Source organism: Cyphellophora attinorum (assembly GCF_001299255.1).
Source record: "Cyphellophora attinorum strain CBS 131958 chromosome Unknown Contig8, whole genome shotgun sequence".
Lineage (NCBI taxonomy): Eukaryota > Fungi > Ascomycota > Eurotiomycetes > Chaetothyriales > Cyphellophoraceae > Cyphellophora > Cyphellophora attinorum.
In genome coordinates this window covers 19,797-32,338 of record NW_017253236.1, presented here as the reverse complement: position 1 = coordinate 32,338, position 12,542 = coordinate 19,797, and the positions used below count along the sequence as shown (strand labels likewise).

At 52.1% G+C, this 12,542-nt stretch overlaps 5 protein-coding genes across 5 annotated transcripts; 3 read left to right on the top strand and 2 right to left on the bottom strand.

The window, feature by feature from the left end:
• Positions 1-239: 239 nt before the first annotated feature.
• AB675_5292 (uncharacterized protein) lies at positions 240-1,285 on the top strand (the record flags this gene model as incomplete). Its single annotated transcript, XM_018145494.1, has 3 exons — positions 240-532; positions 579-699; positions 746-1,285. 3 exons carry the CDS (start codon positions 240-242, stop codon positions 1,283-1,285), a joined length of 954 nt encoding a protein of 317 aa, XP_018001996.1.
• A 369-nt stretch (positions 1,286-1,654) lies between these two features.
• Positions 1,655-3,362, bottom strand: AB675_5291 (2-oxo-Delta(3)-4,5,5-trimethylcyclopentenylacetyl-CoA monooxygenase; the record flags this gene model as incomplete). Its single annotated transcript, XM_018145493.1, has 3 exons — positions 1,655-2,112; positions 2,159-2,338; positions 2,384-3,362. The coding sequence occupies 3 exons, from the start codon at positions 3,360-3,362 to the stop codon at positions 1,655-1,657; spliced, it is 1,617 nt and encodes a 538-aa protein (XP_018001902.1).
• Positions 3,363-7,703: 4,341 nt separating this feature from the next.
• AB675_5290 (uncharacterized protein) lies at positions 7,704-9,137 on the top strand (the record flags this gene model as incomplete). Its single annotated transcript, XM_018145492.1, has 2 exons — positions 7,704-8,664; positions 8,779-9,137. The coding sequence occupies 2 exons, from the start codon at positions 7,704-7,706 to the stop codon at positions 9,135-9,137; spliced, it is 1,320 nt and encodes a 439-aa protein (XP_018001774.1).
• An 859-nt stretch (positions 9,138-9,996) lies between these two features.
• AB675_5289 (uncharacterized protein) lies at positions 9,997-10,783 on the top strand (the record flags this gene model as incomplete). Its single annotated transcript, XM_018145490.1, has 2 exons — positions 9,997-10,378; positions 10,419-10,783. The coding sequence occupies 2 exons, from the start codon at positions 9,997-9,999 to the stop codon at positions 10,781-10,783; spliced, it is 747 nt and encodes a 248-aa protein (XP_018001947.1).
• Positions 10,784-11,683: 900 nt separating this feature from the next.
• Positions 11,684-12,384, bottom strand: AB675_5288 (uncharacterized protein; the record flags this gene model as incomplete). Its single annotated transcript, XM_018145489.1, has 2 exons — positions 11,684-12,286; positions 12,346-12,384. The coding sequence occupies 2 exons, from the start codon at positions 12,382-12,384 to the stop codon at positions 11,684-11,686; spliced, it is 642 nt and encodes a 213-aa protein (XP_018001834.1).
• Positions 12,385-12,542: the final 158 nt, after the last annotated feature.

The following is a 12,542-nucleotide window of genomic DNA, read 5'->3' as shown; positions in this document are numbered from 1 at the left end:
AGATCCATCTCTGGAGAGATCATAGCTGCGACAAACCTGAAGTTAATTGCATTACCGCGGGTATACCAAGTCTGGACAAAGCTTAAGTCCGCGGCTTTCGACGTCGGCGTCATACCATGGTCGAGATCAACAACGCTTCCAGAACGTGCCATCAGCCTTTATAATCACCGACTTATTCGAAGCCTTCGTCTTTGCAAGCGTTGGTAGTAACCGAACTCTCCAGCAAACCACATTCCGCAATGGCCACACAAACCATGACGCTCCCAGCGGAGCGCTCGACTCTGTACTACTACTTGGAGGTGAAAGATGGCGGTATTATCCAAACCTATCCTGGCACGGCATTCGAGAAACGCAGAAAACACGTCCCTTACCAGATGAACATCCAGGATCTGCGTTCCGTGCAGAACGACTTTACTCTGGATAAGAATGGATTCCAGCTGGTTCCGAATATACGCCTGGGCGAAGACCAACTTGAGAAGGAGACAATTGAGCGAGTGTATTATCCTGAATGCGAGAAGCTTATGAAGAAGCTGTAAGTCACGTATCTGGCCGCAAGGCATCGACTAACACTTATGCAGTACTGGTGCTGATCATGTGCATTTCGTGTCGCACATGACTCGGCGGCACAGATTTGATGAAGCACAATCAGATGCTGCAGCGAAGAAGGACACCGACTTCGTCACCAAGAACAATCCTGCTGTAAGTCTTTCAGGCTATCGTCGGTCCCTATGCTAAACCCAAACAGCGTTTCGTCCATGTCGACCAGTCATACCGTGGGTCCGAGCAGATCCTCTTTCTCAACCTGCCTGAGGAGGAGGCTGAACGTCGGATCAAGAAACGATGGGCGATCATGAATGTGTGGCAGCCAATTGTCCGTGATGTCAAACGCGACCCTCTGGCTTTTTGCGATTTCCAAACGGTTGATGAGAAGGACTTCCGCACCGTTGTTGCCAATCTGCCCCCACCAGGTGCTGGTGAGTATGGAAACGTTTCGAAGAATCTCGGCCACAAGGCGCGCGCCGAGTACTCATCAAACGGAGACAACGCTGCTCGCTACGAGGTCACAAACATGGCACACAACCCTAATCAGAGATGGTACTACGCCAGCAACATGACGCCAGAAGAGGCTTGGGTGTTCAAGATCTTCGATTCAAAGAACGATGGTCGTGCAAAGTGTGCTGTTCATTCATCGTTTCCGCTGGAGAATCAGGAAGACGCAGGTCCACCGCGTGAGAGCATTGAAGTCCGTATGTTCTTATTCTGGGACAATGAGGAGGCAGAGTAAGAACGTAATAGCCAAGTCATAAATCGCTTCTCTATGTTTCGAGATCATTTTTCTCCCGCGAGTGTTCCATGTCGCGTTCCCGACGCCGCAAAAGCGTCAAGCTTTGCCCGGCGAGGATCTCTAATCTAGGCTTGTCTCTCTGCCCCTACTTCGCAATGTCAATACCCTCGTGCACCGTCCATGGAAGTTATGCTTATTGTGTATCGGCGCGCAGCACACCATCGATCTTCTGGAAGAAGTCTTGCGCCAACTCTGCCTTCTTCACGTCTTGGTCATGATAAATCTGCTTAGCTCTTCCGTCGTGGCTGACCTCTGAGTAGGTTTAAGGATCGCAATGGGATGCTGTTTGACATTTGTGCTCTACTAGTGCTATGACAAGACAAATGCTCTATACTGCTCGCTTGCAACCGCATCGCATGTCCTTCTGAAGTCCGGCGCGGCTCCCGAGTACCTGGCGATGACGCGCTTCTGTTTTCCTGGGAGATTCTTGTTGACTCCTGTCATCCAGCTATCAATCTCGTTGCTCAAAAGGCCCTTGCCGAGGTCGTGGACGTGATCTGTCCACTCTTCAACCTTCTTCTCGCTAGCCTCAAGGCGCGTGATGTGATGCTTTTCGAGGTATGCTATACAGTCGGCAATCCATCCAACAGCATATTCTATGCTTCTGGGGATGTTTCCGTATGCCTGATGTGGACCGATTGACATGAACATGTTGGGAAAGTCCTTTACAGTCAAGCCAAGATACGTCTCTGGCCCAGCTGCCCATTTGTCCACAAGGCGAGTGCCATTCACGCCTCGGAAGTCGATTGCGTCGAAAGAACCGGTGACTATCAAGACGTTAGCAAGGCCGAAGACGCCGGCGATGAAACTTACTGGCTGAGAAGCCTGTCGCATACACCAAAATGTCGCACTCGTACTCTGCCGCTGTGGTCTTGACAGTCTTGTCTGTTATGCTGTCGATGGGCGTTTCCAGTATGTCCACCAGTTGCACGTTCTCTTGGTTGTAGGCTTCATAGTAGTGCGTCTCCATTGGCACTCTGCGTAAGCCGAAACCTGGTTATGTTAGCGACGTTTGAGGACTTGCCGCCTGGTACGAACCATGTGTCTTAGGTATCAACTTCTCTGCTGTCCACGGGTCCTTCACGCGCTGCCGGATCTTCTTGGCGACGAAATCGCTGACAAGCGCGTTGGCTTTCCTGTCAATCAGGATCTCCTTGTAGTTGCTGACCCAGAACCCGAAGCCTGGCTGGGCGTACAGATACTCCCACAGAACTTCCCTCTCCTCTGGCGTAGCATCCCATATCGATGCTGGGTTACCATCGTGCATAAAGCTCAATCGCGTTCTGTTGATCTTCTCGAACAGTTCAGGATATCCCTTCCTGATCTTAGCCATAGCCGCCTTGTCGATCGGGGAGTTGTGCAGCGGTATAGCCCAATTCGGTGTGCGTTGAAAGATGGTAAGCTTCTCCGCACTCTTCGCGATTTCGGGTATGATCTGAATGGCTGTCGCGCCCACACCGATGATTCCCACTCGTTTGCCTTCGAAGGTGATCTGATCTTTGGGCCAGCGCGAAGTATGGAATGCGTCGCCCGCGAAGCTTTCCACGCCGCGAATGTTTGGTAGAGTTGGTGCACTGAGAAGACCGATGCCAGTTATCAGGAAGCGAGAGGTGTACTTCCGGTCATGTTGGTCAGTCAATCTCCACAGAGTGTTGTCGTCGTCCCAATGTGCGCTGGCTACTGTGGTGTTGAACTGCATATTCTGCCACAGCTTGAAGCGATCGCATATGAACTGAACATATCGCTCTGTCTCTGCTTGCGGAGCAAATTCCTCGGTCCAGTCCCACTCCTCAAGTAACTCCTTTGACCACGAGAAGCCATATGTGTAAGACTCGCAATCAAATCTGGCGCCGGGATATCGATTCCAATACCACGTTCCACCAACAGATGTGCCCGTCTCCAAGACCTTTTGCTTCAACTGCAGCTGCTGCATGCGATACGAGGCGTAGCATCCTGACAAGCCTGCGCCGATGATGATGACATCGTATTCTGGCTGTTCGATGTCCAATGAGCCCATCTTTAGTCGATTTTTGTCTTGGCGGGAGTTGGTGTTGCTACTTAGCAGTACGTTCCTGGAAGCGGGAAGACCTCTTAGTAAGATAGTCGCGATCATGACCGTAGCACGCGTTTCCTGGAGTCAGCTCCGCGGCTCCGCCAATGGCCCAGATCTAGACAGGGGCGGATGCCACGAATCTGTGGGGTAACGAGTGCATGACGCCACATAATCCGAGATCTGGGGCCTGGAAGGTTTTCCATTCTTGTCCTTCCGCGGGTATCCCAAACGGGGATCGCTCCCTGCCCAGCCATACGCGACGCTCAGGCTCAGCATCGTGAGCTGTGGTCTAAAGAGGCTTCGAAATTTGCAGGTAGGAGCGCGCTTGCGAAACGATACGTTGTGCAGATGGGCGGCTTCGGAAGCAAGAAGCAGTACTGATTCTGGTGCTTGCTTGAGAATCCGCACGGGCGTATATATATGCTGACACGTGATACGCGCTTGGAGCAGCGCACCGTAACGACGCGCATGGAATACTCAACACCCAGGTCGCACATAGCCGAGTCAAACCGGCATATCGTGTAGGCGTTTGGACATATCTCACAGCCCACTGGCTATCACCGTGTCTTATGGGTTCGGTGCTGCGGCCAGCGAATGGACCTGTCAAGGTGGCAGCCTTGCCCAGCCTTGCCAAGGCCTGCAACCAGGTCTGCAGATTGGGGAGATCTATCTTACGGACATGACGCACAGCGCGCTTCTCGGCCTCATTATTCCGTCCATCGACAACACGCCCAATTCCAAAGTATCATTCGAGCCGCCAGAGGCTGAGTGGCGGAAGTGTGGGTCCGACACATGGTACACGGCCACCGTCAAAGGGATTGCCATCATGGTCAAAACTTGCCACGACGTCGCCTATCTCGGAGGCAAGTCGATCCTGTTAATGGCCTTGCTGCTACTGTACTAGTCTGCATTGCTTGAGGGATCAAGAGATCCTAGGGAGACAGTCAGACTGGAGAATCTACACAGGGCTCGAGGCCTGACAAGCGTCCGTCCCCATTCGTGCGCGGACAACGTTCTCAAGGCAACAGAGCCTGCTTCATTGCACTTGTCCGTCACCAAGGGTCAGAACAAGGCCCTATCCGAGCCGCCTACGGAGATCTTCGAGATCCAGACGACGCGATGACCCCTTGGCCAGCTCGTCGGACAGGCGAATCTGCTTCTGGACACAAGCAAGGACCCTGAAAACGCATCAAAGATTCTCGTGAGTCATTCGAAGACGAGGATGGTAGCCGAAGTGAGTCAGGTGATGCCATCCAGGTGTATTTACCCGAACGCATGGAGCAATCGTTGGGTGCAAACATAGGTCTACCTCGCGATCCTCGACCATCGACTGACTCACCACCAAGGTTGTGTCACGAGGCAGCAAATCCGATCAGGTTGTGTCCAAGAGCTTCGTTCATGAGCATCCTTCAAGAACATGATTCATGAGCATCATTCAAGAGCACCATTCAAGTGCATTATTCAAGAATGCCATGCAACAACACCATTCAAGGCCATCATTCAGGATAGCGATTGCCGAACATCGTTCAAGAACATTATTCAAGAAGTCTATTCAAGAATATTAAACTTGATCGCGCCAGACGCTGTCGCCAATGCGACCACATACGGAACGGGTCCAAATTGCAGACGAATCGTCCAGCAGATGAAGCAGCCAATCTCGGCGGACAAATTGTCCTTCGATGCTTTGTCAACTTCCTTTAACTCATATCAGGCTTCGGAGTTGAAGGCGCGACTCAACAACATCGGAACCTCGGTTCCCATCTCATCTTCCTGCGCAAAGACATCACGACTCTACACCGCCACTGCCGATCTGGATGCGTGGTCGTGTGAGACACCCTGCGGCAAAAAACTTGTGAGGTGTAGTCAGCCAGAAGGCAGCAAACACGCCTGTCCAGAGCCCTGCCACTCAGGTGTTGCACATCTATTCACCAAGTGCATCGAGAGATGCGATACGAGGCTGAATTGTGGCCATAGCTGTGGCAAACAATGCTGCTCATGTACCGAGGAGGAGCACCAATGTGACCATCTCGACGACTGGACGTGCAAGAAATGTGGTAGACCGTTCACCGTCAGTTGCGGATACGAGTGCGATCTGACAGCAGATGGAAAGCGGGTCCAACCACCATGCCAGCGTCCAACGGGGCGGGAGACGGGTGGTCGTTGTGGTCACACATGGCCAGAGCTGTGCTATGGCGTGGAGGAGAACGCCTGCATTTCGCAGTGCAGCCATCGATTTCCAGACTGCACCCACGAGTGCACGGAGTTTTGCGCGACACACCACGGTATCAACCCGCATCCTGCCTGCAGACACCAATGTATCGAAGTATGTCATAATGGCCATGACTGTCGACGGCTCTGCGGCAAGCATCAGGATGGAGTCTGCCCACCATGCGAGAAGCCATGCAGTCGGCAGCTTTGTTCTCACATCGGCCAATGCACCAGAAACTGCAGCAGTCCGTGCGAGGTATGCAAGGTTAGATGTTCTGCTGGCTGCGGGCATGTCGGATACCGCTCAAAGCGGTCTGGTGAAGCATGCGACATTGTCTTCTGCGATAAACCCTGCGAAGAAAACTTGGAGTGTGGTCATGGGTGCCCCGCAGCTGCTTTGAGGCCAAAGATTGTCCTTACTGCAGCGAGGTGATCAGTGAGGCCGAAGAGCCACCACCACCACAGGTCAGACTATCATGCGAGCACATTCACGACCTTCACCAGGTTGAACTATCTAACAATATCGCTCTGCCGCGGACAGAGTCAGAGCTGCAGGAACTCGACCAACGAAGGTGCACTGTCCTACCGCAGGATGTGATGTCGATGCTCGAGAAGGGGCATCCATCTTTCGCTGGCTCAAGCCTAAGACGAAGCGTCTCGGCCAGACTTCCGACATTCTACTCGACAAGTTCATGACCCTCGGTCTGATGCGGGAGGGAATAGAGTCTGTGATGAGAGAAGTGCATGGTGACGCCAAGCCGATGATCGGGTTCCTCAACTCTCGGAGCATGCCAATCGACCCTGGATAAGTAGACTCAATCGTCGAGGAGAATGTGTTCGGCAAGTTCATGCGTTGCGAGAAGTCCCTCGAGCGCAGCTTTAGCTCTGCGAAGACCGAGAGCAATGATCTCGAGGTCGTCGCAACACTAGGAAAACTTTCAGCCTCCAACACGCAGCCAATCCATGGGATGGATCTTCGTATCCTGCTGATGATCTATGGCTCCCGGCTCTGTCGGATAGCTTGTCTCACGACGTTTGCAGCAGTAGTTCTCAAGCACGATAACGACTATTGCCAATCGCTTGGGGAAACTATCAGAGACGAAGTCGTCAAGAGATGCACGAATGACGTGGTCGACCTGAAGCAGGACTTGGAGATCGCCCTCGAGTGCGATCTCTTGCGAACTGCCTTTGAGATGCGTCGAATGCAAGTTGCCTTCTTCACGGTCCTCAAAGCTCTAGACTCGGTGAGCACACTCGGCGCCAAGATCAGCGAGGACTAGCTCATGTCAAGCTTGGTCAGCCAGGGCGGACGACTACTTGCTTTGAGATTTTCACAGGCTGATAGACAGGTTACCGAATGCCCGCAGGCGATGGAGAAATATGAGGCGCTACCGTCTACCTTTGTGGATGAGAACGCGAAGTTGTCGCACGGGCTTGTGACTGTTGAACATGAATGTGACCATCGGTGGCCGATGCTATACTGCGGCGAAGTCAACGACTGCGAAGACCAGTGCGATAACACTTTCCCAGACTGCAAACATCCTTACACCGAGTTCTGTCAAACCCATCGGGGTTTGAAGTCACATCCTCCATGCAGAAGCCGATGTCCAAAGACTTGCAAATACGGCCATATATGCAGCCAGCTATGCTTCAATCCATCCAACAACAAACTGGCCGCAGCCTACATCGGACATCTTCTCAACCTGAAGGACCTACACGATCCATCTGGCAATCAGTCAATCATAAGCGAAGACGACGGGTTGATTAAGCACCCTGGTCGACCTAGTGCCGATGAAGAAGCCTTTTTCAAGTACCTCATGAACAATTTCTCTTCGACGACGGGCCAAAGCACTTTTGCGGATGCTAATTTACAAGGTGTCAGCGCTGCAAGGCCCACCGGGCACGGGCAAGGCTATGGTAATGGTAATATTCGTGATTACAACCATCAACTCGAATAGACCTGGCATCAGCAGAGAAGTCATCCTATTCATCGCGATCACCAATCAAGCTTTTGATAACGGGGTAATCAAGGCTGTCGCCGAAGACAACCGGCTGTCTATCCTCCGGCTCGGCAGCCGATCGTGAGATGCGGACCGCATGGAGCCATACGGTCTGGGGCGACTACGAAAGGCTATGAATGCCAAGCTCAAAGACAATGACGAGCCCACATTCAAGAATAGTCCGCCTGTGGTCCAGAATAACACGCACAAGACCACGGTTGCCCGTTTTGCGCACAACATCTTCCGGTACATCGCCAATGGTGAGCGCACATTCGTGGTCGTCCAAGACCATCTCAAAGAGCATCATTCGCAAGTATGCGCCGCTTTCGCAACGCCAAACAAGGCAATATACAAGGACGACAAAAACGACGCGACAAGAAAATCATGGCTGTGCAAGATGCTCCGAATAGCGCCCAGCTATTTGTTCGCCAATTGGATGGCTGAATTGGACTACAACGCCGCCATGAGGCTCCAGAATCTTCTTCAGATTCGAGTGTCCAACGAAAACCGCCCGTTGGATATTGACACCGAACTTGTCGCTGCTGCAAGAGCTGCGAACACATCAACCAAGCGAACCCGGTCAGTATGGGACTTGTCGTTAGCAGAACGCCAACAACTCTACGACAAATGGGTGAAGGAGATCACCCTCGATGCCATCCGAGACCGATTCGTCGAATTAGTCTTCCTGCTCAAGCGTTGCGAGAGAAGAGAGAACTACCTCGGATTGTTGTCTGATGCTAACGCCTTTGAGTCGCTCGGAAAGAACCTTGTCGCATGTACGGCTTCCTTTGCGATTCAGAATTTTAAACTCATAAACACGTTGTCTCCGTCAGTGCTTCTCATCGACGAAGGAGGCTTATGGCCGTACATAGCACAGCTATGCATGTTCGGCATAAAATCTCTGCAGCAGATGCACCTCGTCGGCGCTCACGTTCAGCTGGGTTACCGTCCGACGCAGCCAGCCCTCGGCAGACCGCCATACAACTTGGCAATCTCTTACATGGAGGAGATGCACCACAACGAATTGTCCAACACAACCTCGCTTGACGTACAGCACCGTATGCACCCACTAATTCATATCATTCATTCGCTCATCCAAGACCAATCCGGTCAGCTAATCCACGCAAATCTTTGACCTGGTCCAAGAACTGTGGACTGACCAGAGCCTGTAGGCGTTGAAGGTCGTGTACACTGGGGGGATAATTCTCTTCCGCAGCGTGACCATACGAGTCATGGTCAACGCAAGTTGGCGACGAATGCTGCGGTTGCTGTTCAGAAGGATACGTTCAAGGCTTGGGTCAATGAGCTCGAGGCTGATATGACGCTCAAGTTATCGAGTGTCCTGAGACAAAATGGTGTGGAAGTACTCAGAGAACTTATCGTTTTGGTCGCTGTTCCCCAAGCCGTTGACGGTGGCGTCGTCAAGGCTGTCACCAATGATCATCGACTTTGTGTGCTGCGGCTTGGCAAGCAGTTCCGCGACCAAGACGAAATGGAGCTATTCGATCGAAGCGCTTGTGCGTGGACGTGAAGTCCCATCAGAAGCGCAAAAGACAACGTGGATTCTTCAAACCTCCGGAAATCACGAGGAATAATGCCGACAAGACGGCAGCAGCACGGTTTTCGCATGGTATCTTTTGATCCCTATCTCAGGATGAGCGGACTTTCGAAGTGTCACACGACTGCTGGATGCAAGAATTGTCTCTGATATACAGCGCCTCTGCTAGACACCGGCCTAAGGAAATCAAGGCAAAACTACCATCAATAGTTTGCCTGATATGCTCAACTTCCATTCTGCTTCTTCTTCACTCGATCAACACTTCACTACAGTTTGAATCAGGCATCGACCCGTCAATAGCCGACAATAGATTCGTCTGTATTCACTTGCAAATATTCAGGTACCCAGTCTGCCCCACTTCGCCATATATCTTCCCTTCCCTTTGCTTCTCGTTTGCAACAAACTTACCACCTTCCAGATATTTTTCTTTCCAAATTCCTACACCAGGACGACTCGTGTCGTTCATCACTTCCAAATTCTTACCACGCGCCTTTCGCCAGGCCGCAATCATGTCATATCCCAATAATGCCAACGGCACAAATGGTGCACTCGGCCAGCCGAGTTCCACTCCTACTACCCCGAACGCACAACTTCAGTCAGATAAGACTGCCTTTTACGATAACGACATCAGTAACTAACCTTGGAATCTACGGGACAGGTCTCAGCCAGCCCGATCGCGCCGTCAACTCCAACTAATCAGTGGATCGGAGGGTTGGCCAGCCAGACTAGTCGTCTCAAGAGTGTATGTGCAATGCAAGACTTTAGAAGTAGTCTCGGGCCATGACTTTATAATAGCTAGATACTGGTAGCCCATTAGGCAAGCACAAGCAAGATGCTGCGCACGCCCAAGCAGAGCCCGTATGCGCCACCCACCACACAAGCCAACAACGTCCATGAGACAGTCCTTACACAACTTGGAGTTCTTCAAGCCAAATCAGACGCGGAAAAGCGAATGGTCTATCGCATCGGCAATGTCGCAGGCGGTACCCAAGAAGATATTGTGCATAACGCTACCTACGCGGCGATTATCCAGCAGGTGTTAATGCATGGTCGTTACTTCCCAGCCGAGGTTGTATCGCACATGCTGCGCAGCCCTGGTCAGAATCCCAACTCTGTCGACAAGACTTCTGCCCAGTACATCAGCGCTATCAACACTATGGCCAACGCATCCGCACATCTCAAGAAGCAATTCCTTGCCATCCTCTACAAACACTGTAAGCCGCTGGCCAAGCGGGAGACTGATCGTATAGACAGACACTACTAGTCATTCAAGTCCAGTATGTATAGCACTGCAAATCCAGGGCGTTCTCAGGGAACAAGAGGCGCGAGCTCCGGCCGAAGCTGCTACCAGCGAGTGGCAGAAGGACCGTGCACGCCATGCTGCTGAAGCGCACAAATGGGTGCGTGACCCAGGTCTAGAGTCGCTTCTCTTCAAGGCCAATCGCAAGCCCTTCAAGGGTTTCCCCAGTCGCGCGAAAATCATCCGTCGATACATGCACGACCTCGACTTTCGGGTGAGCTTGGAAGCGGCTGAATTCAACGAGGCCTCGCACCACTGGGTGATCTCGAACGGCAGATACGTGGTCGGCGGTGTGCAATCTCCTTCGCGAAGCTATTGATGCTCACTGACAACTCCTCCCACAGGTCCACATACGATGAGTTGCCTGGCACGTCCTATCATCTAAGATCAAGAGCATCGTATTGCGAACATCCATGCTAGAAGATAGGCAGGGATGGCGGTCTAAGCTGCGGAGGAAGTGGCACGGGACCGATGGAACACGATCGGCAGGCACCAGACTGGGAGTGAATGGGCCGCGAGCATAATACCTATTCTGGGACACGATATTCACAAGACCGGCTCGTAGCAGCATCGTGCCGCTCGCGATCAAGTAGCAGCCATACTGTGTGGCGATAAAGTTGCACCTGCGGCGAAACAACATGAACAGGAAAGACACGACTCAGTATCCAAAGTCGATCCATAATAGTAGTCAATGATCATTCTCCATTGTGACTACTTCTGGAATCATCCTCAGAGGCTAGGAGGAAGTTGAGTCGAGCTCGAGATCTGCTACCACCATTATGTCTTTGAGCGACGCTCCATTTTCTCTGCACCTGCGAATTCTCGTTGATGGTGAAGTCCCTGACAACTCCAACAAAAGAACGGCTGCAGCGAGAAGGCCATTACGGACTACGACAGCAGCCTACGAGACGTCACAGATGGTAGGAAGAGGAACAAGTACGTCAGAATGACTCAATTGCGCGTTCTGATTATGGTGCAGTATCCAAGAGGTCCAGATCCATTCTGCTCCTTAGGGTCCCGTAAGAGACCATAAGGGCGAGGAGTCGAGCCTCGCAAAGACCCAATAGGATACGCACAAGCAGGGCGTCATGGTCCATTCAGGACGTTACAACGGATGCTATCGGGTTGCAGGAGACCGCCGACGCCACTCCGACCACGAGGATCCTGTGGGCGGGCTACGAGCACGTAGCTGCTCCATCCTTTTCCCAGCTTCAACCCCCTAATCATCAAGGTAACCCGCACCTCGCTCAAATTCGGGCATCTCAATAACTTCTCCAGGTCTGCCATTTGTTCTTGGGACTCGGAAAGTGACATCTTGACAAGCTGGATCAGTAGGCATCTCCGTCCAGTCGTAGGATCTCATCAGCACCGCCCATTGCTGCTCCATCTCATCGAAGAAGTCACGGTCCATGAAGTCGTCCATGGCCGCCTTGGCGTCCTTGCAGATCTTTCCTGACGGCTTGCTGGCGTTCAGGAGGCCTTTGTTGAGCTGATGGAGGAGAAGCATTTCGCAGTAGAATACAAACTTCGCCTTGTAGTATTGCTTGAAAGCGGCGGCTTTGTCATGTTCGCTCTGTGCTGCATCCGGACGCAGCTGGAAGATCTGGTAGATGGCGAGTTCATCGGCCTTCCCTTGGCAGTGTTCAAGGCGATAGGTAATGTAGGGTGTTGCCATCTCATAGAGCTTTCGCCACATAGTCTTTCGCACTCTCGGGTTGAGTGCTTTCAGCTTCTTCAGGCCGATCGCATGGCTTGTGCAGATGACCGTCTGCAGAACGAACAATCTGGCCTCGTCGATCGACTCTTTGAGGTATCCAATCTCCTAGGCTACATCGTTGTCATTCATTCCTTGCATTTGGTTGACACCCATTGTGCCTGCACCTGCTGCGACGAACTGCTGGGTGATGCGGCCTGCAACATGGTTACCTTTGAGCTTTTTGCCGCTACACTTGGTGCTCATTAACAACAAGATGGTGGCCTGGGCCTGTCTCTGCTGGCGGTGTAGGGTGACGCCGTTGCCTAGATAGATACCACAGAAATATTGAATCATGGTCTTGAATCATAGTCTTGGATAGTGT